The sequence below is a fragment of the Cnephaeus nilssonii genome (assembly GCF_951640355.1).
Source record: "Cnephaeus nilssonii genome assembly, chromosome: 5".
Taxonomy (NCBI): domain Eukaryota; kingdom Metazoa; phylum Chordata; class Mammalia; order Chiroptera; family Vespertilionidae; genus Cnephaeus; species Cnephaeus nilssonii.
In genome coordinates, this window is record NC_137076.1 from 25,755,589 (window position 1) to 25,781,966 (window position 26,378).

The 26,378-nt window shown below is 52.1% G+C and overlaps 3 protein-coding genes across 4 annotated transcripts in view; 2 read left to right on the forward strand and 1 right to left on the reverse strand.

The window, feature by feature from the left end:
- The window catches only part of DNMT1 (DNA methyltransferase 1), a gene marked incomplete at its 5' end in the record, with an annotated part of 29,064 nt that extends 21,512 nt beyond the window's left edge, over positions 1-7,552 (forward strand). The window contains 11 exons of the mRNA XM_079773058.1: positions 361-445; positions 606-734; positions 883-1,165; positions 1,442-1,583; positions 2,822-2,988; positions 3,337-3,514; positions 4,621-4,816; positions 5,119-5,282; positions 5,499-5,615; positions 6,634-6,724; positions 7,152-7,552. Of these exons, the coding sequence (XP_079629184.1) occupies positions 361-445; positions 606-734; positions 883-1,165; positions 1,442-1,583; positions 2,822-2,988; positions 3,337-3,514; positions 4,621-4,816; positions 5,119-5,282; positions 5,499-5,615; positions 6,634-6,724; positions 7,152-7,237 (1,638 nt within the window). The 3' untranslated portion in view covers positions 7,238-7,552. The remainder of the gene's footprint in view (positions 1-360; positions 446-605; positions 735-882; positions 1,166-1,441; positions 1,584-2,821; positions 2,989-3,336; positions 3,515-4,620; positions 4,817-5,118; positions 5,283-5,498; positions 5,616-6,633; positions 6,725-7,151) is intronic.
- An 11,415-nt stretch (positions 7,553-18,967) lies between these two features.
- On the forward strand, positions 18,968-23,491 carry EIF3G (eukaryotic translation initiation factor 3 subunit G; the record flags this gene model as incomplete). Of its 2 annotated transcripts, XM_079772336.1 has the most annotated exons (11): positions 18,968-19,060; positions 19,188-19,234; positions 19,761-19,844; positions 19,955-20,043; positions 20,177-20,236; positions 21,268-21,372; positions 21,464-21,653; positions 22,532-22,639; positions 22,760-22,896; positions 22,975-23,081; positions 23,365-23,491. In XM_079772336.1, exons 1-11 carry the CDS (start codon positions 19,041-19,043, stop codon positions 23,378-23,380), a joined length of 963 nt encoding a protein of 320 aa, XP_079628462.1. In that variant the 5' UTR covers positions 18,968-19,040. The 2 variants fall into 2 exon arrangements, with proteins under 2 accessions (XP_079628462.1, XP_079628463.1); XM_079772337.1 differs by lacking the exon at positions 23,365-23,491 and having other exon boundaries at positions 22,975-23,085.
- Positions 23,492-23,617: 126 nt separating this feature from the next.
- On the reverse strand, positions 23,618-26,121 carry P2RY11 (purinergic receptor P2Y11). The gene is made up of 2 exons (XM_079772335.1): positions 26,061-26,121; positions 23,618-24,870 (listed from the first exon to the last, which is right to left on the reverse strand). Exons 1-2 carry the CDS (start codon positions 26,077-26,079, stop codon positions 23,768-23,770), a joined length of 1,122 nt encoding a protein of 373 aa, XP_079628461.1. The 5' UTR covers positions 26,080-26,121; the 3' UTR covers positions 23,618-23,767.
- Positions 26,122-26,378: the final 257 nt, after the last annotated feature.

The window sequence follows — 26,378 nt, forward strand, 5'->3', positions numbered from 1 at the left end:
GCTAGTCACTTTTAAATGTCTGAGCATGGCCTTTCTGTGTTGGCACACTTAAAATGACACGTGTCTGTTTCCCAGGTCCCAGTGTAGATAGCCTCATTAGACTAGCCTCTTGGTATAACACTTGCTTATTTTTAGAATGAGTAGTCCAGGCACTTATAAAAGCAGGAATCTCAATGTCAACCACAGAATATTTGTATTAATACAGTTTATTTTCATGTAGTAAAATCGAAGTACTCTTATTAGTGGCTAATTGTTTATGCCACATTCAGGGAGAAATTAAGTAGATCTTTATCAAACTAACTTGTTAGAGAGGTGACCAATGTGTTTCTCTGCCAGACTATTGTGATTCTTTCCTTCCAGGCCTATAATGCCAAGAACAAAAGCTTTGAAGATCCTCCCAACCATGCCCGTAGCCCTGGAAACAAAGGAAAGGGGAAGGGGAAAGGTATGTTGTTATTCCATGGGGTTCTTTTCAAGTCCGTCTTTTATAACTCGGGATATTTATGGTCAGTATAGAACAGCCTCTGATGTTACCTCATTCTGTGTTAACAACTCAGTGAGGCCGTCTCTGAAGCAATAAGGTATTTGTGGTCTATCTCCTCCAGGGAAAGGCAGGCCAAAATCTCAGACAAGTGAGCCAAAGGAACCCAAGGTGGACATTCAGCTGCCAAAACTGCGGACCCTGGATGTGTTTTCTGGCTGTGGGGGGTTATCGGAAGGATTCCACCAAGCAGGTAAAGGCCAGGAGGTTTTTCTCTGTAACTAGTACAACCAGACTGGGCACATTCTGCCTGGAAGAGCTCTCTGGCTCTGGTCACCTTTCTGACTCAAGAGGCTCATTCCAGGGAGGTCAGAGCCTATCTTTGTCCCTTTATCTGCCAGGCATCTCACAAACACTGTGGGCCATTGAAATGTGGGACCCTGCGGCCCAGGCGTTCCGGCTGAACAACCCCGGGTCCACAGTGTTCACGGAGGACTGCAATGTCCTGCTGAAGCTGGTCATGGCTGGAGAGGTGACCAACTCCCTTGGCCAGAAGCTGCCTCAGAAGGGAGACGTGGAGATGCTATGTGGCGGGCCACCCTGTCAAGGCTTCAGTGGCATGAACCGCTTCAATTCTCGTACCTACTCCAAGTTCAAGAACTCTCTGGTGGTCTCTTTCCTCAGGTAAATGGAGCAGATTCTATTCAGTGTTGCACACAGGTAACTAGGCAGCCAACCCTGGGGCTGCGATGCCAGCTGACGGGTAACTGCTGTAGCCTTTGCAGCTACTGAAGGCCATGTGCCAAGGTGAAGCATTCCCTGATCAGAGACCTTACGAGTTGGAGGGTTCCGTTTCTTAACGGCCGAACATTGACCTTTTGGGAATGGCTTTTGGTAGAGCAGGTCCTTTTTTATCTCAATCCAAATGGTGACTCTGGTGGTCTCACCTGCCTTCTACAGCTACTGTGACTACTACCGGCCACGGTACTTCCTCCTGGAGAACGTCAGGAACTTCGTGTCCTTCAAGCGCTCCATGGTCCTAAAGCTCACTCTCCGCTGCCTGGTCCGCATGGGCTATCAGTGCACCTTTGGCGTGTTGCAGGTGGGGCTTCGGGGAATGGGGCAGAGATGGGTGGGTGAATGTGGGCGGGAGGAGGGTCAGCAGTCCCTGGGCTGCAGCAAACTGTCTCCAGCTGAAAATAGGCTCAAACGGTCAGGCCCTAGAGGGTAGCCTGCTGGGCTGGCAAGGACAGGGAGGGGGCTGCTGAGGCCTGCACCCACCATTGTGAAGCCCGCAGTATTCAGGTCTGAAAGCTCAGCCAGTGTCCCAGCAGGTCCCCCCCTTCGGGTCTTCTGGAGAGCTGCATCCTCTTGTGTAACTGAGCAGGGACCGCATGCAAGGGGGCTCTTGGCTGCTTTGTTTCCAGCTCTTTTTCCTCAATAGGCACGTGGTGGACGAGTCTGATACTCGAGGCAGCAGTTAGGTCTCCATGGAGGGGTGGGTGAGGCCAAGCTGTTACAGGGCAAAAAACAGGTGTTTCCTTTGGGTGAGCACATGTGCATACAAACACCTAGAGAGAGTAAAAGGTCGCACTCCAGGTGGCCACCAGTGGCAGGGATAGCGATTTGGGGTGACCCATAAGGAGTAGACCTTATCTGAAAGCAGCCACTCTGTACCCATTCATTCACTGTTGGCTTAGCTAACACTGAGATGGCTATCAGAACGGGAGGGAAGGTTGGCTGGGAAGCCATGAGTGAGGGAGTGCCAGGGCCACACTGCTCTCCCTAGTTCAGCCTCGGGGGTCTCCAGGCTCATGGTCAAGCCTGGTTGGCAGCCGTGTTCTCTGTCCCCGTAGCCATGGGCCGGCTGGGCTCTGTGGTCTCTTCTCCGCTAGTGCCGAGACCATGGGGCTCCTCACCGTGCTCTGTAAGGAGCTGGCTGCACCCCAGCAGGGTTCCCTTCCATCTCTAGTGGCCACCACATGGACTCGGGTTCTTTCATCTAGTCTCACTTTTTTTTTTTTTTGCCAAAATTGATTTTCGGGAGAGAGAAACATTGGTCTGTTGTCCACTTATTTATGCATTCATTGGTTGATTCTCTTATGTGCCCTGACGGGGATTGAACCCACAACCTTGATGTATCGGGATGATGCTCTAACAGCTACCGAGCAGGACTGGTCTTACTTGTTGGGAGTAAACTTGCTGGGTTAATGAGGGGTTTTCCGGGTGAGCTGTGCAGTAGCCAGCCACTCCAGAAAGTGGGGTGTCGCTGACCCCAGAACTTGGTTCAGCCAGTTGGAGGTGCCAGTTGACCTGAGTGTGTGGCTCTCCTGTGCACAGGCTGGTCAGTACGGCGTGGCCCAGACACGGAGGCGAGCCATTATCCTGGCTGCGGCCCCCGGGGAGAAGCTCCCCCTATTCCCAGAGCCACTGCACGTGTTCGCACCCCGGGCCTGCCAGCTGAGCGTCGTGGTGGACGACAAGAAGTTTGTCAGCAACGTAACTAGGTAGGAGCCCCGCTCACCCTGCTGTGTCACAGTGTTTGTGAGCATTACCCGGGAAAGCTTGGCATCGGCACTCTGCCACTTCTACTCTCAAGTTCTGGCCTCCGAGGAAGCACCTCGTGCAGAGCAGTGGCTAGATGCCTGGCTGTAGTCTTTAGCAAAACCCAAATGTAGCCTGTCTCCTTCCCAGACAGTCCAAAAAGAATGCTGTTTGTGTGACCTCGGGCAGCCCTTTGACCTCTGAGCTGGGTTGTCCTCGCTAGAGAGGGCAGTGCCAACAGTCAGGAGATGGCAACTGATTCGATGGACAGCAGCAATATGTGTCCCCAGAAGTGCCATGCTCTCTTGCAGGCTGAGCTCATGTCCATTCCGAACCATCACCGTGCGGGACACCATGTCTGACCTTCCTGAAATCCGGAATGGGGCTTCAGCGCTGGAGATCTCGTACAACGGGGAGCCCCAGTCCTGGTTCCAGAGGCAGCTCCGGGGCTCGCAGTACCAGCCTATCCTCAGGGACCACATCTGTAAGGTAACATCGCCCCCCAGAGGGCCCTCCTTCCAGCTGCCTCACAGGAACTGACCTGTGGGGAGCCCAGCCAGGGCTTGGGGTGGGAAGCAGGATCTGATCCCAGCCCCTCCAGCTTCTCTGCTCCTGGCTCCTAACCCAAATCACTGTCTTCTTTAGAGAGGAAGGGAGAGAGAGAGAGAGAAACATCAATGATGAGAATTATTGAATACCTGCCTCCTGCACTCCCCACACTGGGGACTGAGCCCACAACCCAGGCAGGTGGCCTGACCTGGAATCAAACCATATTCATAGGTCAGTGCTCAACCACAGAGCCACACAGGCCAAGCCCAAATCACCACCATCTTGCCCCCAGCCTCACTTTCTCATGCTTCTCTTCTTGCCCCAACCCCCATGCCCCAACAACAGCATCTAGATATATAATCTATATATATAAAAGGCTAATATGCAAAGTGTCCCCTCGGGAGATCCGAATGGGAGTTCAGTCGCTCACTATGATGTGCGCTGACCACCAGGGGGCAGCGCAAAACATGGCAGGTGACCAGCAATTGGGGGGGGGGTGTGCTGAGGGAGTGAGAGAAGGAGGAGGAGGTGGGGGGGGTGATGGGTCCTAATCGCTGGCCAGGCCTAGGGACCCTACCCGTGCACGGATTTCGTGCACCGGGCTTCTAGTGTCGTCATAGAAAGCATCAATCAGAGCTCTTGCTCTTCCTGGAATAGACCCAGAATGTCACTGCCCTCCTCTGACTGACCTCTCTCGCCATTCCTGTTCTCTGCATGTTGTCCCAAATACGCCAAACCTGGCCTTTTCATGCCCCCAGCTGCTGGCTCCTCCTAATACTGCAGGGCTCAGCTCAGGCTCCTCCCCTGCCACTTGCCTAAGCTATCCCTCACCTGTTCCCCCCACATTATTCTGCATCCCTGCTCTGTCTCCTGGCACATGTGTAATCCCTAAGCTGTTCATTCAGGTAACTGTCTGCCCAAATGGGATGTAAGCCCCTTGGGGGTTCCTGGTTATGGTGGTGTTCCCAGTGCCTAGAGCAGTGGTGCCCAGGCCACTGCAGATGCTCCCTGAGCTGGGTGACAGCTGGGCCTTGCCACTCTTTTAGGACATGAGTGCGTTGGTGGCCGCCCGCATGCGGCATGTCCCTCTGGCACCGGGCTCAGACTGGCGTGACCTGCCTAACATTGAGGTGCGGCTGTCCGATGGCACCATGACCAGGAAGCTGCGGTACACCTACCACGACAAGAAGAACGGCTGCAGCAGCACTGGGGCCCTCCGAGGGGTCTGCTCCTGTGCGAGCGGTGAGGCCCCTGTTTGTGCCCCGGATGTGGCTTCCCTCGAGTGTACCGTGAAGCCCCGCCCCTTCAGGTCCTGGTTCCCCCACAGCAGTCTGTCAGCGCGGTGAAGGAGCGCTGTCATCTGGGGTCTCCCCCTGGGTCGGGCACCTCTGCCAAGCCTGGGTTCCCACATTGTGACAGCTGTGCCCAGGGAACGGGACGGTCCGCTGCTCTGTCCCCGGGTGGACTCGGACTGCTGTAGGTACTTCCCGGGCCTTTCCCTTGTTCTGGAACCTCGGCCTCATCGCAGCCCTCTCTTGCAACAGGCAAAGCCTGCGACTCCTCGGCCAGGCAGTTCAACACCCTCATCCCCTGGTGCCTGCCCCACACCGGGAACAGGCACAATCATTGGGCTGGCCTCTACGGGCGGCTCGAGTGGGATGGCTTCTTCAGCACAACTGTCACCAACCCCGAGCCCATGGGCAAGCAGGTAGGATGGAGGGCCGGGGTCAGGCCTGGGAAGGGGACAGGCACGGGCCTAGGGGTGGAAGTGGCCTGTCAGGAGTCGGCGCTCCTCACCTCCTGCCTTGGTGCTGATGAGACCCGCTCACCGGCTGAGGCCGAAAGCTGACTTCTCCATGGTGTAGCCCCCACCCTGCCCGCAGTGGCAGGTCTGTGCCCTGCCCCACCATGCCTCTCCCCCCAGGGCCGTGTGCTTCACCCTGAGCAGCACCGTGTTGTGAGCGTGCGGGAGTGTGCTCGCTCCCAGGGCTTCCCGGACACCTACAGGCTGTTTGGCAATATCCTGGACAAGCACCGGCAGGTCAGTGGAGGGGCCTTGAGGAGGGCAGACGGGAAGGAGGCCCGCTTCCTCCCGCCCCTGCACAGGGCAGAGGGTGGTTCAGCAGAGGGCACAGCTCACACGGGGCACTGTTTGGCCTCAGCAGTCCCAGCGGGGCACAACCAGGACAGAGAACTACCTGTCTCTGGGCCCAGTGCTCACGGGCTAAGCATGTTGGTTGCTGCTCTGAGGTAGATTTACCCCAAAAGGAAAGTTTCAGTGCAGTGAACTTCAGAGACGGAGCAGACTAAATGTCTGGTGGTGAAAAGTCACTATTGCTAAGGGTTAAAATGGACCAACAGTTCCTCACTGATTCTTAGCGTGTTAGGTTGGCCTTTTTTTTTTTTTTTAATCCTCACCCCAGGATATATTTTTTCCCATTGATTTTTTTAAAGAATGGAAGGGAGAAGGGGAGACACACACCAGAGTGAGAGAGATACATTACATTGATTGGTTGCCTCCGGCACGTACCCTGACTGGGGCCAGGGAATCAAACCTGCAACCCAGGTATGTTCAGTTCCCCTGACTGGGAATTGAACCCGCGACCCTTCAGTGCACGGTCCAATGCTCCAACCGCTAAGCAACACTGTCCAGAACAGGTTGGCTTCTTAATTGAATGTATTTTCGTCCAAGTAATGCACACACATGGCTTAAAAAGCTTAGAGTGCCTAGGGGTTATAGTGGGAAACTCCTGTTTGTTTCTTCACCCCTTACCCCCAGTCCTGTTCTCTGAAAGCAGCTACTCAGCTAAAGTGAAGCAAGGTGGCTTCCACATCTGGATCTTTGCCCTTTAAAGGCCCCCTTCTCTGTGGGTGGTTCTAGACAGGTTGGTGTTTGGGGTGGGAGCTGATTGGCAGGTCCGAGGGGCTATCGTGTAGAAGAGCTTTGGGGACCCGTGTGAGCATGAGGCCAGGGGCCCGTGTCGTCATCAGTGCTGAGTGGAGGCCGGCGCTGACCCTCGCTGTGCCAAACTCGGCATTGCCCTCCTTCCCTCCTGCAGGTGGGGAACGCCGTGCCGCCACCCCTGGCCAAAGCCATTGGCTTGGAGATCAAGCGCTGTCTGTTGGCCAAGGCTGAAGAGAGCGCCTCAGGTAGGTGGGGGTGGGTGGGCTGGGGCAGCCAGGGTATAACTCTAGGCTCTGGCGCTTGGGGGAGTCGCACACTCTCCCTAGTGGCCTCATTTCTCTCTGGGCTGCCATGAGATGGAACGAGTCACACATGTTAAGTGCTCAGGACAGACCAGCACATAGTGAGCGGGGCGGTCTCGGGGCACTTTCCCCTGTCCTGCCGGGTGGGCCTGCCTCGGCCTCTAATCCAGGCAGTCTGGGAACTTCTAGGGAGCACCTCTGAGCGCACTCAGAACGCTCATTCAGAGCCGCTACGGGTCCTTTTCCAGTCAGCCCTAACACCGACGCCTGCACATTAGGTGGTCCCTGACTTAATGTGTTCGTGATGCTCGCCTGTTGTAGTATGATGTATATATTCCCTGTCGTGACTTCCCCTTTTCTTTCTCTTCAGTTAAAATTGAGGAGAGAGCTGCCAAGGAGGAGAAAAATGCCGAAGAGGAGAAAGCTGCCAAGGAGGAGAGAACTGCCGAGGATTAGTTTCACCTCCTGCGCCCTTGTTTCCGGCACCAGGGATCCCCAATGTGCACTGATGTTGTATTTTTAACATGTTGAAATCTGTCAGTTCAAATGTGTTGTACACGGTGTTTGTGGCCTTGGCTGACATGAAGCTGTTCTGTAAGGTTTGCTTACCGACTAATGACTTAGTGATCAAATTGTGCAGTACTTTGTGCATTCTGAATTTTAAAAGTTTTTTATTATGCATTATATCAAATTTACCACTCTTTGAGTGGAAATTAAGACTTTATGTAGTTTTTATATGTTGTAATATTTCTTCAAATAAATTGCTCCTATAAATCATCTTGGGCGGTGACTCAGTTTACAAGGGGCTTCTGGCCGTCTCTCAGCTGAGCTGAATGAGAAGGGGTTCCTTAGTGCTGAGGGGGGTCCCACAGAGGCGTTTGTATGAAGTTAGATCTCTCATGTGTCCCGTGTGTGTGTGTGTGTGTGTGTGTGTGTGTGTGTGTGTGTGTGTGTTGGGGGGTTAACTTGTGAGGCGTAGTTTTGGCCAGTGAGCTGCAAGTGGAACTTGCTAGTGTAGCTTCCAGGAAGGCCTTTTAAAGGAATAGTCTTGGTTGGCCTCACCCATGGCCTTTCAGGCCTTGGGAGTGGGCTGCGCCCCCTGGCAGTGCAGCAGCCTTCTTGTGACCATGGGAACAGAAGCCCCTGGCGTGGGTGGAGGAGCAAGGAGAGAGAAGCCCTGGCCTGCCACCCGCAGTGGTTAGAGTGTTGGCCCAGGCACGGAAGGATCACGGGTTTGATTCCCAGTCAAGGACTGTACCCGGGTTACAGGTTTGATCCCCTGCCCCAGTTGGGGGGTGTGTGTGGGAGGCAACCAACCAATGCGTCTCTCTCACCTCAATGTTTCTCTCTCCCCATCCCTCCCATTTGCTGTTAAAAAAAAAAGGAAAAAATATCCTTAGGTGAGGATTAACAAAAGAGAGGAGTTAGTTGGAGCCCTGGCCTGCCACCCAGACAAACCCCTTATTTGCTTAAGAACCTGTAGGTGGGCTTTCTGGGCCTTCAGATAACTCGGTCCTGAATTCTAAGGTGAACAAAACTTTTCTTTGGTTTGTCTTTGGGAAAGGACTGGCTGTAAGACGCCAGCAAAGCAGAAGCAGACAAAGGCGTCCATCACCAGCCCCAGGACCCAGAGAGTCACCAGTAGGCTGTAAGTGGCACCTGCTCCACGACCTGGACATGCACGTTCATACATGGTGTCCTCGGAGGCACAACCTGTAACTTTCCACTTACGAGTCCCGGATCTTTTAGTCATAAGACCAAAGGAGTAAACATAATTGAAGTGCAAAATGCACTAAGCTCCTTATCGTAAGTAGGTGTTCGCCTCTTTTTGCACTGAAATATTCTCTTCCATCATCTCCCCAGGGAGCTACCTCAAGAGGTTCTGAGGCCGAAACCGGTTTGGCTCAGTGGATAGAGCGTCGGTCTGCGGACTGGAAGGTCCCGGGTTCAATTCCGGTCGAGGGCATGTACATTGGTTGCGGGCACATCCCCGGTAGGGGGCGTGCAGGAGGCGGCTGATTGATGTTTCTGTCTCATCGATGTTTCTAGCTCTCTATCCCTCTCCCTTCCTCTCTGTAAAAAAATCAATAAAATATATTAAAAAAAAAAAAAAGAGGTTCTGAGATTATCAAGTGTAAAAGCTTTTCTATTTCCATTACAGAACATGTGGCTGCCCCTCCAACAGTACAAACTTCCTTTAGCCTGCCCTGCCCTTGACCCCTTTAGTCCTTGTCAGGGGAGTAGTGAAAGTCTTGTTAGCATTTTTTAAGGAGTGATTCAACACTTCCATGTGTCTAGTGGCCACTGGAATCTGTTCCTTTTCTGTGGTGACACGTGACTTTGTCTTCTCTGGGAGCTGTTCCGGCATTAGATTTTTTACCTCTGCTTGTGTTACTTTCACCTTGAGTCATATCTTTGCCATATTGAGACTTTCTTTTTAGGGGTTAGGTTTATATTTCTCTGCTTTTGTTTTTCAGAGCCTGTTTAGAAAGGCCTTCCCTGCCCCCTGATCATCAGCTTGTGTTTTCTTCCGTATTTCTATGACATCTCATTTTAACATGTGACCCATTTTTTAAAAAATGTATTTTGATTTTTTTACAGAGAGGAAGAGAGAGGGATAGAGAGTTAGAAACATCGATCAGAGAGAAACATCCATCAGTTGCTTCCTGCACACCTACTGGGGATGTGCCCGCAACCAAGGTACATGCCCTTGACCGGAATCGAACCCGGGACCTTTCAGTCTGTAGGCCAACGCTCTATCCACTGAGCCAAACCGGTTAGGGCGTGACCCATTTTTGTAAGGAAGAGAACAGGCATCTTGGCTTGGTTTTTGAACAGGTAACAAGTGCATGTGGTAAACATAATAGTTCGATATGGTATCTGATAAAGTTCCCCCATTAGAGACTTTATTTTTTAGTTATACCTCCTGTTTTTTTAAAGCTAAAACACTCCTATAAAGTATATTTCCAGTAGAGTGAAAATTATGCTCTTTTCTGCATCCCAGGTATCCTGAGACAACTGAATCCTTATCTCCTTCCAAAGTCATTCTGTGCCTGAGTACAAACTCCTGTCGCTTCCCTGCTACAAATGATGGCATTGGTTAAAACTGCTTTGCCCTTTAAAAGTTGTTCTACTTAGGAACATCACTGGTTCCCCTATTTTTATTTATCATTTTAAAATTTGTGTTAATCATCATCCAAGGATATTTTAGAGAGTGGAAGGGAGGGAAGGAAGGAGAGAGAGAGAGAGAGGCATCTATGTGAGAGAGACATTGATTGGTTGCCTCTTGAATGTGCACCAACCGGGGCTCGGGATCAAACCTGCACCCAGGTATGTGCCTTTGACTGGGAATCGAACCCACAATACTTCTTCCCCAGACACAGCCTTCCTGTCCGTGGTTTTTGCGCATCCATAAGCCTTGTATTCTGTGTCTTTTTTTAAATCGTCACCTGAGGATATCTTTCCATTGAGTGGAAGAGAGAGGGAAAGGTAAAGAGAAACATCAATGTGAGAGAAGCCCATCGATTGGTTGCCTCCTGCACACTCCCAGACCCCAGACCAGGGCCCGGGCCGCAGAGGAGGCTGCAACCAAGGTAAGTGCCCTTGACCAGAATCGAACCTGGGACCTTTTGGTCCACAGGCTGATGCTCTATCCACTGAGCCAAACCAGCTAGGGCCTGTGTCTTTAAAATAATAAATAAATGCTATTCTATTGTACATATATATCTGCTACCTGCTTTTCTCCCTCAAGCATGTTTGGAGGTTTTAGAGAAAGGCTGGCTATAGAACAAGTACAACCAATTCCACAACCACCAAAGTTGTGGGTCAGCATTGTTTCTCCTTTCTGAATCATGAGGAAGCCTGTCATTGTCACAGTGACCATAATCATGCACATGTACAAAGTGCCTGTGGGCTTTGTCTACACTCACACGTAGCCATCTGCTACTACTAATGGAAAATGTACATAGTGGCCCTAACCGGTTTGGCTCAGTGGATAGAGCGTCGGCCTGCGGACTGAGGGGTCCCAGGTTCGATTCCGGTCAAGGGCATGTACCTTGGTTGCAGGCACATCCCCAGTGGGGCGGGGGGGGGGGGGGGGTGGTGGTGGTGCAGGAGGCGGCTGATCGATGTTTCTCTCTCATCGATGTTTCTAACTCTCTATCCATCTCCCTTCCTCTCTGTAAAAAAATCGATAAAATATATTTTTTTAAAAAGAAGAAAATGTATATAGTGTCACTGGGCTGTGAAGCCCCGGGGCCAGGCCCCTCTCCAGGTAAACAGTCTGCCCCTCCCTGGTCTGCTGTGCTCCCTGCCAGCCCGCTTTGCGCTGTACTGGTCTGTTCATTGGTGTTTCCGCTCACCCAGGAAAACTCAGTCTTCAGTCTTAGGTTCAAAAGGGAAAGTGTGCTCCCAGGGCCAGAGGGGAGTTGGCTTGTATAGACAGAAGTCCCCTGCTCCTGGTCATTGATTGGCCCATCCTCACACAAATGCGGACTCCAAATCCTCATTTGATTGGTCCAAATGGCACTGTCCTGACTGGTCAAAAATGAGCTGTCCTGATGGATCAATGAAGATGTTGATGGGGGACAGAGTGGCACAGCTCAGGTTGGATGGGAAAGCCTCCGTCCTGTGGGCTGAAGTGGGGTTCCAGGCACCCCTTTATCGGGGCTGGCTCCGATGGCAGAAACAGTGCCGGCAGGCGCGTCAGTGCAGAGGCAGGCAGCTCAGTGCAGGCCTCTCCCTGGAGTGCAGTTTGTGTGAGAGGCCCCGTGTAGAAATGGCTGCCAGGCTCTGTTTTTGTGGGGGTTTTTAAAAATCCTCACCAGAGGATATGTTTCTGTTGATTTTTAAAGAGAGAGAAACATCGATGTGAGGGAAACATCAATTGGTTGCCTCCCGTATGTGCCCTGACCGGTGATTGAACCCGAATCCTAGGTATGTGCCCTAACCTGGAATCAAACCTGCAGCCTGTTGGTGTACAGGCGACACTCCAACCAACCAAGCCACCCAGCCAGGGGCAGGCTCTGTTTTTTAAATTTTAAGCCCAGTTAGCCACCAGGAGCCCTTCTTCTTCTTCTTTTTTAAAAATATATCTTTATTGGATTTCAGAGAGGAAGGGAGAGGGAGAGAGAGAGAGAAACATCGATCGGCTGCCTCCTGCATGCCCCTTCCTGGGGACCGAGCCCGCAACCAGGGCATGTGCCCTGACTAAGAATTGAACCAGTGACCTCTTGGTGCATGGACAACACCCAACCAACTGGGCCACAGCGGCCAGGGTGAAAGTGCACGGATCTCATATGTGCAGCGGCGTTCTTTTCTCGTGTGTATTTGTCCGTGTCACCAACCACCAAAATCAGATGTAGACAATTCCTGTTACCCTGGAAGGATGCCAGGTGCCCTTCCCAAACCCATGCCCTCCCGCTAAGAGATCATCACAGTAATGATTTCTGTTAACTGTCGGTTCGTTTTGTAGCTTCGTTTTGCTTGTTTGAGAAATTCACACAAAGGGAATCTACGGTATCTGGCCTTTTGTGTCTGTCACGTGCATCCATGTCATTGTGTAGATCAGTTGTGGGTATTAATTGTTTCCCCTTTTTTTGTTGCTATGTAGAACTCCATCATACAGATGGACCACAGTTTATTTTTTAAAATATATTGTTATTGATTTCAGAGAGGAAGGGAGAGGGAGAGAGAGATGGAAACATAAACGATGAGAGAGAATCATTGATCGGCTGCCTCCTGCACATTCCACGCTGGGGATTGAGCCGGCAACCCAGGCATGTGCCCTGACCAGGAATTGAACCATAACCTCCTGGTTTATAGATCAACTCCCAACCACTGAGTCACGCCAGCCGGGCCACAGTTTATTTTTGTTTGTTCCTTCATCTGTTGATGGATTTATGAGTTGTGTTATGGGCTGATTGTGTTCCCCCAAAATTCATACATAAAAGCCCTAATCCCCAGTATCTCAAAATGTGAGTGTATTTAGAGAAAGGGTCTTTTAAAAAGTGATTGAGTTAAAGTGAGGTCATTAATCCAAAAAGACTGGCGTCTTTAGAAGGACCATGTGAAGACACAGAGAAAACGTCCATCAACAAGCTAAGGAAAGCTGTCTCCGGAGGAATCCACCCTGCTGACTCCTTGATTTTAAACTTCTATCGGCCCAAACTGTGAGAAAATATATTTCTGTTTAAGCCACCCAGACTATAGTACTTTGTTATGGCGGCCCTAGCAAGCTAATGCTGGGTTTTGGCCGTTATAAATAAAGCCGCTACGAACATGTGTGTACGTAATCTCACACGGCTTTTTTGTGGACATGCGTTTCCGTTTCTTGTGGAGAATACAGAGAAGTGGGATCCATGTGGTGGGTTACAGCGAACCCCCTGCAGCTGCTGCAGTTTCCAGAGGATGGCGTCCCTCCTGGTGCGCGGTGCCGGGTGGCGTGCTCTCGTCCTGGCTGCTGTCCTTTGGAGATGCTGGGTGTGGGAAGAATGTTGGCGCCACCCATTCCTCCTCACTTCGGCTTCTCCCCACTGCCCTGGGCTCCCTCATGTTCCCTTTTACTTACCCTTGGGAAATACCTGACTTTTTAATAAAAATGTTACATGCTTGCCCTGGCCGGTTTGGCTCAGTGATGGAGTGTTGGCCTGCGTACTAAAGGGTCCTGGGTTCGGTTCCGGTCAAGGGCACATGCCCAGGTTGCAGGCTTGGTCTCCAGTGGAGGGCATGCAGGAAGCAGCCGATCCATGATTCTCTCTCATCATTGATGTTTCTATCTCTCTCTCCCTCTACCTTCCTCTCTAAAATAAAAAAATATATATTAAAAAAATGTTACATGCTTGATGTTTAAGAAAAAGTACTCCAGCCCTAGCTGGTTTGCTCAGTGGTTAGAGTGTCTGCCTGCAGGCAGAATCCAGGTTCGATTCTGGTCAGGGTCATTTACCTGGGTTGCAGGCTCGATCCCGGGCCCTAGTTGGGGTGAATGTGGGAGGTGACCAATTGATGTGTCTCTCACATCAATGTTTCGCTCTCTGTCTCTCCTCCTCTCTCTAAAAAGCAATGGAAGATCAACCAAAGGACTTGTATGAATGCATATAAGCCTAACCAATGGACACAGACAACAGGGGGGTGAGGACATGAGTGGGGGAGTGGGGGGCAATGGGGGGATAAGGGCACATATGTAATAATAAGTAAAGAAAAAAAATAAAAAGCAATGGAAAAAATATCCTCTGGTCAGGATTAACAACAACAACAACAAAAAGCATTTCACACAGAAAAATACAAAGAGAGGAAGTAAAGATGAGGCCAAATGGAAACACCCAGAAGCATCCATGTTTACTGGCTAATCTTGTCTGGGCAGCGCAGTTTCTCTCCAGGGTTGGTGCTTATATGGGCGAAGCAACATCTAGCTAATTTTTTATTCATGATGGTTGTGTAGTTTTCGTTTTCCAGTCTTTCTTTTTTTTTTTTTAATTTCTTTATTGATTAAGGTGTCACATATTTGTCCTCATCCCCCCATTCCCATCCCACAACCCTCCCCATGGATGCCCCAACCCTCTGTTGAACTTAACCATTGGTTAGGCTCATATGCATGCACACAAGACCTTTGGTTGATCTCTCCCCCCTCCCCCCACCCTCCCCTATCCTCCCTCTGAGGCCCGATAGTCCGATCGATGCCTCCTTGTTTCTGGTTCTGTTCTTGTTCATCAGTCCATGTTGTTCATCATTTCCCCTAGATGAGCGAAATCATGTGTCACTAGAGATATACTTATAAGAATTGAATGTGCGACGAGCAATAATAGTTATGCTGACAGGCAAATGAATCAGTCTGTAGTGAGTTTCTTTCTGGACCAACAGTTCTTTTGAGACCCAATATCAATGTCCACCAGTTCCCTATGAGTACATGTCGGCACTGACCCCTCAGCTCTGGATGGTGGACAAATGGTGGTAATGCAGGTCCGACTCCCTCTGGTTTGGTCTCGGCCGGACCCAGGGGCACTGCTTCACCCGGATCCAGGGGCCCACGGCCTCACCCGGACCCGGGGCCAGGCTCACCCGGATCCAGGGGCCCACGGCCTCATCCGGACCCGGGACCCAGGCTCACCCGGATCCAGGGGCCCACGGCCTCACCCGGACCCGGGGCCAGGTTCACCCGGATCCAGGGGCCTACGGCCTCACCCGGACCCGGGACCCAGGCCCACCCGGATCCGGGGGCCCACGGCTTCACCCGGACCCGGGACCCAGGCTCACCCGGATCCAGGGGCCCACGGCCTCACCCGGACCCAGGGCCAGGCTCACCCGGATCCAGGGGCCCACGGCCTCACCCTGCCCCGGGACCCAGGCTCACCCGGATCCAGGGGCCCACGGCCTCACCCGGACCCAGGGCCAGGCTCACCCGGATCCAGGGGCCCACGGCCTCACCCGGACCCGGGGCCAGACTCACCCGGATCCAGGGGCCCACGGCCTCACCCGGACCCGGGACCCAGGCTCACCCGAATCCAGGGGCCCACGGCCTCACCCGGACCCGGGGCCAGGCTCACCCGGATCCAGGGGCCCACGGCCTCATCCAGTCTTTCTTAAAAAATATTTTTTTATTGATTTCAGAGAGGAAGGCAAAGGGAGAGAGATAGAAACATCAACGATGAGAGAGAATCATTGATCGGCTGGCTCCTGCTAAGTGGTTGAGCATTGACCTAGGAACCAAGAGGTCACCAGTTCAATTCCAGGTCAGGGCACATGCCCAGATTGCAGGTTCTTGTTGATGTTTCTATCTCTCTAGCCCTCTCCCTTCCTCTCTCTCCTCTAAAATTACTAAAAACATATTAAAAATACATGCACATGTTACATCTCACATGTATTACATAAATACATACTACATATTAACATCTAATTATACAAAGTAAATGATTCTATATTTATGTATATATTCATATTTAAATCAAAATAATACATACACATGGTAAAAATTTTAAATGTAACGGAAAAGGCTAAAAAAGAAGCTTTTCTCCCCTGATGCCTTCCTCTCAAAGCATCCCTCAGGAACAATTTGATATTTCTTTTCTGAAAATAGTTTGCATACATCCACATATCTAGGTGCTATTAAAGATGTACACAAATTGGTTCCCATAATATATGCCATTTTACATCTTGCTTCCTCCTCTTACCTTGGCATGTTTTTTAACATGAGCACAAATGGATCTACTTCCTTAAAGACTGCATAACATCTCATCGATTATGGCAGAGTGTAATTTAATCTATTTAACCAGCCCCTAGGAATGGACACCTGGGTGTTCCTGGCTTCTGCTATCATGAACTTTACTGCATGGATGTCGTATTCTCACATTTTTGTAAACATTTACAAGTTTCCATCACAGGCTGAATTACTACCTGGCTCAAAGGAAAAGACATCCGTGCAGCTGAAGTTTTAGTAGATGTCAAATTTCAATCCAAAAAGTTTGCCTAATTTCATGCACCAACAATGTGTGTGAGTGCCTGCTTCTCTACATCTTCTCTACTCTTGGGTAATATCACATTTTAAAAGTTTTGCCCATCTGTTATGTTGTTTGGATTTTGCATTTCTTGGAGTAAATTTGAGTAAGTGCACAAATGTGCCTTGGTTCTTTGTACAAACTTTATATTTTCATCCTTATTTCCAGACCACCCTCTTTCTTTCAGTAATTTTCTGTCTCCTTCAGGTCTCTTGCTAATTTATTCTTTCCACTCTATCCTCTTCAAGCTTCCAGAATAATCTTTCTCACAAGAAAATCTGGTCACACTGGGTTACCACTCAAAATATGTCGGTGACTTCACCCACACCCACAGCCTATAGGTTAAAGAGCCTACATTCTTTAGTGTGGTTTAAAAATCCTTTATAATGTGGTTCCCTCCCTGCCCCAAACGCCCATTAATTGAGCAAGTACCCTGTGGGTGCTGGGGACCCAGAGGCGAACAGAGCGGGCAAATGTTTGCTTTCTGCAGCAGACATTCTGGAGCCGTGTTTCTCAAACTTTCTTTCATTAGTGCCCTTCTACAGAAAAAAGTGGAATTATCTCGAAATTTAATTTAAATCAATTTCAATCCAATTACATTCAATTTCTCTCTAATTATGGAAATTAAATGCTTATTTGGGTGGGTTGGCTTTAGAAGGCCACAATCCATTGTAGTATTTGAGGGTTTTTTTTTTTTTGCCCCCCAAGAATTCATTTTGGCCCCCGTGGGAGTCATATCAACCACATTGAGAATGTATGCCCTCCCTGGCCAGCCTGGCTCAGTTGAGCATCAACCTATGAACCAAGAGGTCAGGGTTCAATTCCTGTTTAGGGCACATGCCTGGGTTACGGGCTTGATCCCCAGTGTGGGGCATGCAGGAGACAGCGATCAATGATTCTCTCTCATCATTGATGTTTCTATCTCCCTTCCTCTCTCAAATAAATAAAAATATATAAAAAATAAAAGAATGTATGCCCTAAAGGGAGAGCTGGACAATAAACCAATAAATGGAAAAGATGATATCAGAGAGCCAAGAATGTGACAAAGAAAAGAAGGGAGAGTGGTTGAGGGGATCACTTGGCATCTGGCTCATCTGAACCAGAGAAGTTCTCTCCAGACAAGGAAGACTAGCTTTAGTTTTTTTCAGCTGCAAAATGGAAGTGATAATTTCCTCTTCACAGTGCCTGGCATACAGCAAGTGCTTAATGAGTGAGCTTTATTGTTAGTATTAATTATTTTATTTTATTTTAAAAATTATTTTATTATTTTTATTGAGGTATAGTTGACAGTTAAAATTTTAAAAATAATTTTTTTAATTTTTAAATTGCAGTTGACACACATATTATATTAGTTTAATGTGTATAATATAGTGATTAGACATTTATATAACTCACAACGTGATCCCCCTGATAAATGTAGTACCCATCTGACCCCAGGCATAGTCATTACAATATTATTGCCTATATTCCCTGTTCTTTACATCTCTGTGACTGCAATTTGCACAACTTAATCTCTTGGCCCTTTTCACACATCCCCACAATCCCCTCCCATCTGATAACCAATAGTCTGTTCTCTGTATCTATGAGTTTGTTTCTGTTTTGTTTGTTCATTTGTTTTTTTTTCCAGGTTCCATACTAAGTGAAATCATGTGGTATTTATCTTTCTCTGTCTGACTTATTTCACTTAGCATAATACCCTCTAGGTTCATTTATGGTGTTGCAAATAGCAAGATTTAACTCTTTTTTATGGTGGAGCGATATTCTATTGTATATATGTACCACCTCTTCTCTATGCATTCTTCTACTGATGGACATTTAGGTTGCTTTGGTATCTGGCCATTGTAAATAACGCTGCAGTGGACATGGGGGTGCATGTCTTTTTAAAAAATCTTTATTTTTTAAAGTATTTAAAAATACTTCAACAATAAAGTATTTATTGTTCAAAGTATTACATATGTCCTCCTTTTTCCCCATTGACCTCTTCTAGCCTGTCCCCAGGCCTTCACCACCCTATTGTCTGTCTCCATGGCTTATGAATACAAGTTCTTTGGTTGATCTCTTCCCACCCAATTAGAGTTTTGGGTTTCTTCGGATAAACACTCAGAAGTGGACTTGTAGGGTCCCTCTTTTCTCTTGTTATAGCCTTTGTTTTAAAGTCTATTTTGGCCCTGGCCAGTGTTGCTAAGTTGTTAGAGCATTTGCCCACACGGAAGGGTCATGGGTTCAATTCCCGGTTGGGGTGAGTGCAGGAGGCAACCAACCTCTCTCTCTCTCTCTCTCTCTCTCTCTCTCTCTCTCTCTTCTCTCTCTCTCTCTCTCTCTCTCTCTCTCTCTCTCTCTTCTCTCTCTCTCTCTCTCTCTCTCTCTCTCTCTCTCTCTCACTCTCTCTCTCTTTCTCTCTCTGTGAGTCTCTCCCCTTCCTTCTCTCCCTCCCTCCCACTGAAAAATCAATGGAAAATTCACCACCCTTGAGTGAGATTACAAGAAAACCTATTTTGTGTGGTATAAGTCTTACTACCCCAGCTTTTCTTATGTTTCCATTTGCATGAAATATCTTTTTCCATCCCTTTACTTTCAGTCTGTGTGTCTTACGATCTGAAGCAGGTCTCTTGTAGGCAGCCTATGTAAGCTGGGCGCACAGCGGGCATCCCTGACTGCAGGGGGCGCTGTGGGCGCTGCGGCGGGCTGGTGTAGGCCACGAACCGGAAGTCTTGTTCTCCCCTTACTTCCGGTCTCTGGCCCAGGCTTGGGCTGCGTGGAGGAGTTTTGCAATGCCCACCGGAGACTTTGAGTGAGTTGAGGGTCGGGGAGCGGGGCCGGGAGGCGGTTTGGGGGAGTCCTAGAGGGTATTATGGGGCCTGGGTGAGCTGAGGCTGCGGGAGCCAGGCCTCGCTGACTCCACAAACTTGTCCCCGCAGTTCGAAGCCCAGCTGGGCCGACCAGGTAGAGGAGGAGGTAGAGGACGGTGAGTACGCCTGGTCGCCCCGGGTCACCGCGGCCAGCCCCCGGCCCGGCCACTGCCGCCTGCTCCAGCCCCGCCCCGACCTTGTCACCGCGTCAGACCCCGCATTTCCCTTCCCAGCCAGCCTCTGCCCCGCGCCATCCTTATATGGACCAGGCTATCGCCAGTTCCAGATGTTCACTGGCCAGCCCCTCTTCCTCCCATGTCACCGCCCAAGGCCTCACAGCCGCTCCTCTGCTCCGCGGAGGAAGTTGTAACAGTCTGCCTCCTGCTTTGTGCCAGCGCCCGGATGCCCTGGTGGCCCGCCCTTGCCTTCATGCCAAGGATACCCTATCCTTGCAATTGCTCCGGGTTATTACAGCCAGCTCTCGTGTCCCCGCACGGCTGTCCCAGGGCACTTCCTGGCCAGTCCTCTGGCCTTGGTCCTGCCTTTTTCAGCTCCTGGTATGGGCATCATCCCAAAGGTCCCTTTTAGCTTGGGAACTCCTGCCCCTCCACTTCATCCCTCTCCCCACGCTCCCTCTCACAGACAAATGTGTCACCAGCGAGCTCCTCAAGGGGATCCCTTTGGCCACTGGCGACACGAGCCCAGAGCCGGAGCTACTGCCAGGAGGTGAGTGACAGCCTCCACTCCATCCCTGGACCACCTCTCTCCCTAACCACATGCCCTCCTAACCCCCATGGCATAGGGCTCAGTTCCTCTCACCCCTTCCCCTGTCCCAGCTCCACTTCCGGCACCCAAGGAGGTCATCAATGGAAACATCAAGACAGTAACCGAGTACAAGATAGATGAAGATGGCAAGAAGTTCAAGGTGAGGCTGGGTGAGGAGGTGGGGCACTTGGACCAGGAGGGGGTGGTATGTGTTGGGTGGGTTGGTGATGAAGGTCCCCTGGGCCCAGGAGCCTTGAGGCATGGGAAGCCCACACCTCTCCTCTCCCATCCAGATTGTCCGCACCTTCAGAATTGAGACCCGGAAGGCCTCCAAGGCAGTTGCAAGGAGGAAGGTAAGACCCTGCTCCTTCCTTGCTTTGGGGGTCCCTAAAGGGCTGACTCAGAGGAATGAAGAATTCTTTTTCCCAGTGCCTTTGTTTTTAGAAGTGAGGTGTCACTGGTTTACCTTTTTTATTGGAGAACTGAGGCCTAGGGGTGTTTGCACTCTTGCACTCTGTTGGGATCCCCAAAGTCCAGGAGTGGGTGAGGTTGTTTCTTACTCTTCTTGGCTTCCCTGCCAGGAGGAACAGAGTCAAGAGCTCCCCTGAGGTGGTCGCAGCAGCAGAAGTGATAGCAATAAATAGATTTGGCACAGTTGTCTTCACACTTTGTGCCGGACCCCATGCCATATGCTTTGTAGAAGGAGTTTTCTCCTTTGTTCCCCATAGCAACACAGGGATGTGGGGAGCATTTGTGGTCCCCACCTTATAGGGGAGGAAGCTGAGGCTCAGGTTGTTTAGCCCAAGACCCCTCGAGTCTGGGTGACCCCTGCATTCCTCTGAGCATCACTCCCTGTGGGGAGCTGGTCTACCAGCTGCATGGCCCCCTAGGAAGTGTTGACTGGAGCTGTTTCCCCCTGAGTTTCGTTTGCTCATTTAAAACATGAGGCTGATGCCCTGGCTGGTTTGGCTCAGTGGATAGAGCGTTGGCCTGCGGACTGAGAGGTCCCAGGTTCGATTCCGGTCAAGGGCATGTACCTTGGTTGCAGGCACATCCCTCATGGGAGATGTGCAGGAGGCAGCTGATTGATGTTTCTCTCTCTTCGATGTTTCTAACTCTCTATCCTTGTAGCCTTCTCCCTTCCTCTCTGTAAAAAATCAATAAGATATATATTTAAAAAAACAAACATAAATAAATAAATAAAACATGAGGCTGAGAGCTGCCCTGGCCTCCTGGCGCTGACATAGGGTCTGGCACGCATTGGAGAGGATGGAGAATGGGATTTAAGGCCAAAACACCCTGAGAGAGGGTCTGGGGTCCAGAGGGGAGGGCCTGCCTGCTCTGCCCTTGTCCTGACCTGTCCCCCACTCTGCCCTGCGCCCAGAACTGGAAGAAGTTTGGGAACTCAGAGTTTGACCCACCAGGGCCCAATGTGGCCACCACCACAGTCAGTGATGATGTGTCCATGACTTTTATCACCAGCAAGGAGGTAAGTGCGGCAACAGGGCGGGGTGGTGGTAGCCAGGTTGGTGGTGGTGATGTGGCTTCCCCCTCTGAGCTGCCTTCGTCTGCCCTGCCAGGATCTGAACTGCCAGGAGGAGGAGGACCCAATGAACAAGCTCAAGGGCCAGAAGATCGTGTCCTGCCGTATCTGCAAGGGCGACCACTGGACCACCCGCTGTCCCTACAAGGACACGCTGGGGCCCATGCAGAAGGAGCTGGCTGAGCAACTGGGCCTGTCCACCGGCGAGAAGGAGAAACTGCCTGGAGGTGAAGGGGCCTGCGGGTGGGGCTGGCAGGTCAGGAGGAAGTGGGGTGGGGAGGTGCTGTGTGTGAGTCCTAGGTTGTCACCTGCTTTGTGTGAATGGCTGTCCCCATCACCTCTGATCATCGTCCACACTACAGCGTCAGCTCTGCAAAGGCTGTGGTCACAGTCCCTGTTTGTGTGTGTGTGTGAGAGAGACTAGCCAGCTGGCTGCTGTGACTGCGGGTGGTGTCACCTGTCTCTTCTTGTTGGGGGCTGTGAGAATCACCCGTGTGCATGCCTGTGTGTGTCACTACACTGTGCACGATTGGGAGGTGGTGGACCCCTGTATGTGAGACTCCCCCCGTGATTCTGCTGATTTTGTGATGGTCCTGACTTGAGTGTGCTGTGTCTGTCCACCATGGACACGGCTGCCACCTGTGCATGTTTTTGTGTGTGCACACGCACACCTATGAGTAGTCACACACGTGGCTGTCCATAGTCCACATCCTTCGGTGTGATGTGCTGATGGTGAGTTTGAGTGTGCACGAGTCTCCATCTGACCTGTGTGTGCAGCCTCCTGAACTGCCGTGTGTGTGGGACCAGGGACTGTCCCGGTGCTTGTGTTCCTCTGTGTTGGCTAGGGCGGGCATTCCTCTGGCTCTCAACCCTGTGGGCTCCTCAGACCATGTCAACACCTATGGCTTCTTGCTCTGTGTGCTGCTGGTTTCCTGATGTGGCCTTTATGTCGTCATGGCCACCAGGTCTCTGAGGGACCAACCGATGCCTGGCTTTGACAGACAGCACCTGGGCTGGGTCAGGGCTGGAAATGCCGGCATCCTGGGTGGGTCTGTCCCTCTGCTGTGCTAGGGTGAGGCCTCACCCGACTGCTTGTGGTTTCCAGAGCTGGAGCCTGTGCAGGCGGCCCAGAACAAGACAGGGAAGTACGTGCCACCGAGCCTGCGGGACGGGGCCAGCCGCCGTGGGGAGTCCATGCAGCCCAACCGCAGAGGTGAGGGCACCCTGATGCTGACCCGTGGGCAGGCACCTCCCAGCACCCAGTGATTATCCTGTGGGTGGGGCCCAAGCTGGCCTGGCCACTGACAGCTGCTTCTTCCTGCCCGATGCCCAGCTGATGACAATGCCACCATCCGCGTCACCAACCTGTCAGAGGACACCCGTGAGACAGACCTGCAAGAGCTCTTTAGACCCTTCGGCTCCATCTCCCGCATCTACTTGGCGAAGGACAAGACCACTGGCCAGTCCAAGGTGGGTTGGTGGCCATGAGCGGGGAGGGTTCATCCGTCTGGCTGTGGCCTGAACTCCCTTTTTTCTCCCCTTCCCCAGGGCTTTGCCTTCATCAGCTTCCACCGCCGTGAGGACGCTGCCCGCGCCATTGCCGGAGTGTCCGGCTTTGGCTACGACCACCTCATCCTCAACGTCGAGTGGGCCAAGTAAGACCCCTCCCCTGCCCCATCACCATGTGACGGCTGACACAGCCCCACACCAGTTGAATAATTGCCAAGCCTGTTGTGAGGTGCAAGTCATTTATTGTCCTTTATCTTGAGGGGCCACTGCCATCCAGGGTCAGGCTGGTCACTGATGGTGTGGCTCCATGTCTTGCCCCACCCCCACTGAGGCCCCAGTTTTGTGTGTGTGGGGGGGTGTCTTGGGACTCCCTTTGGGGCCTGAAGCCCCCACACTTTCCCTTCTCATCACTCCTGTCTTCCTCTCTAGGCCATCCACCAACTAAACCAGCTGTCACTGCTGCTGCTGTTTGGCACCTGGCCCTAGGACCCTGTGGCAACAGAAGGCGACCTCTCCAAGCAAGGAACACCAAGGGCAATAAAAAGGCTCCAATTGCCCTATGCGTGTCCTGTTTATACATGAATATCTCCCACCTGTGGCAGGTGGGGGCAGCCCTCCCCTCCCCCTCCCCCTGCATGGGTTTGCTCTGTAGCCCTGCGCATGGTTAGTGCTGTGGGCAGAAATCTTGCCCAGACTGCCCGTCTGGCCTGAGTGCTCGCTGCTCCCATGATAGGCCTTTGTTTGAGGAAGTGGGTTGATTCTTGCTGTGCTCTCACCCGTTCGGCTGCTGGGTCCCAGTGCCTTGTGGGGAGGAGGCTCCAAATAGGTGAGGTCATGGGCTCAGCTCAGGGGACTGGGGCCCCAAGGTTTTGGTGGCTGTGGCAGTGAGGGGCAGGGGTTGGCTGGAGCGCTCAGCATTCTCTGAGGCCCGGCCCTTCCTGCAGCCGAGGCAGCATTGGTGGCAGCAGCCTACGCTGGGTGCTACAGCCATGTAGAGCAGCGGGTGGATGCAGATGGCCAGGGGCACGAGGCCCCGCGTCACCTGGTGGCCCACATAGGACCCCAGGTCCAATGCCTTCACAGCCTGAGTCTCGTCCACAAAGGATGGGCAGCGGGCTCTCCAGCGCTGCCGGGCAGACACGTTGATCACCAGTGTGACAAAGTAGGGCAGATAGGAACCCGCATAGAGCACCACACCACTGGCCACCAATACTGCCACGTGCATTTTCTCGGCTGCTGTCATGCCGTGGCTGCGTAGCACGGCCCGGCTGAGGGCGCCATAGGCTGCCAGGGTGAGCAGCAGCGGCAGGCCGCAGCCCAGTGCCATCAGCACCAGGCTATAGGCTGTGTAGGCCTTGAGGTGGCTGTCACTCGCAGTCCCCAGGCACTTGATGCAGGCCTCAGGCCTGGCCACGGTGCAGTTGCCTTCTTGCTGTGGTGCCGTCAGGTGGGAGAAGCTGAGTGTGGGTGCAGCCAGCAGGACTGCCAGCACCCAGCCTGCAGCACTAATGGCCCAGGCATGCTTGGGCCGCAGGTGACTGCGGGTGAAGAAGGGGTGGACGACACCCAGGTAGCGGTTGAGGCTGATGCAGGTGATAAAGATGATGCTACCCAGCGTGTTGCAAATGAAGAGGAAACGCTCCAGGCGGCACATGGCCTCCCCGTAGCGCCAGTGTTTGGGTGGGTAGAAGTAGGCAGCCAGCGGGGGCAGTGTCAGGGCATAGAGCAGGTCGCTGACAGCCAGCTGGGCCGAGAAGATCACAGCTGGGTGCCATGGGCGCTGCTCCCGCGTGCCGAAGCGATAAAGGGCCAGGCTGTTACCAGCCACGGCCACCAGGAACTCGGTCACCAGCATGGGCCACAGGAAGCCTTCCTGGAAGCCACTGAGGATCCGGTCAGCAGCAGCAGCGATGTTGGCTGGGCAGGGTGGGGCACCTGTGGACGAGGGTGTTGCTGAGTCCCCACCTCACTGTGGCCCCTTTCAGAGCTGCATTGTACTGTTGTGCACCAGGCCTGCATGACCACTTTGTAAGAAGACTTTTATGAGTCCAGCTCCTTTCTATGGAGGGAATGAGGCCTAGAAAGGTCAAGCCCAGAGTTCACTTGGTTCCCTTGGGGTCCTGCACCCTAAAGAACCAGATGGGGCAAGAACCAGGGGGAATTGTTGCCCTCAAAGGACCCACGTAAACTGGTAATGACTGGGAGCCATCAGGACTGGGATGGAGAACAGGAGTCATGAGTCTCAGACCCCACTGCAATCCATCAGCAAATACCCATCTTCAAGATCTGTACCCCCTTTCCTTAACTGGTTTGGCTCAGTGGATAGAGCGTGGGCCTGCGGACTGAAAGGTCCCAGGTTCGATTCCGGTCAAGGGCATGTACCTTGATTGCAGGAACATCCCCAGTAGGAGGTGTGCAGGAGGCAGCTGATGGATATTTCTAGATCTGTCACCCCCTTAACACCACTTGTGTCCAGACCATGTCCTCTATCTGGACCAACAGTCACCCAGCTCCCATCCTCACCTGATCTACTCTCCCAGAGCCCCCAGAGGGTGCCTGTGAGCACCTGCCAGGCCACGTGCCTCTGCTCAGACCACTCTAGGGGTTCCTCCTTACTGGGAGGAAAAGCCGTGCTTGCCTCATCCCACAAAGCCCTGAGGGAGGTCTGGCTCCCACCCACTGGCTTTTATCTTCTCCCGGCGACTTCCAGTCTGCTTCCCGGGTGTTTCTTAGGCACATCTGCTTCAGGGCCTTTGCACTGGCGGTTCTTTTTGAGTCACAGACATCCTGAAGGCTTGTCTTCCTCTGGTTCTGACCATCCTAACCTTGCCACTGCACCCTAGTCCGCCACTTCCCTAATTTTCTCTCTCAAAACAGTCTATATCTCTGATCACTGTTTAAGTAAAATCCGCAGGAACAAGTTCCTTCTGAAGGCAGGACGTGCACAGACATCTCTCACCAGACTGTTCCCACCCCCTCACCTCTGCCTTCCTGTTCTAGTTCTCCGCTTCAGGGCTCCGGAAGCTACACTTCAGACGTGCTTCTTACACCACCCCCACTCCCACCTCCACCCCAAGCCTGGGGTGCACAGGGGCCGGGGCCAGGGCCCTGTGCTCCCTCCTCACCTGACATTGTGTCCGCCATGGCCCTCGCCCGGCCCTCGGGTCTCCTGCCCACAATGTGTCCTGGTCCCTCCCCAGTGAGCAGCAGCCCGTTGGCCGCTCCCTCCACAGCTCCACCCACCGCCCACAGTCAAGTCTAGTCAGCCCATTTCCTTCCTCATGGCAATCTTTAGACCTGGCCTCTGTGGGCAGGAACCCTGTCTGAGGGGGTTGGGAAGGGGCCCAGGACCCAGAGACACCGACGACCAGGATCAAATCTGAGCTCCACACTCACATTCTACACTGCCAGGCCCAACTCCCAGGGGCTACCGGTCTCTGAAC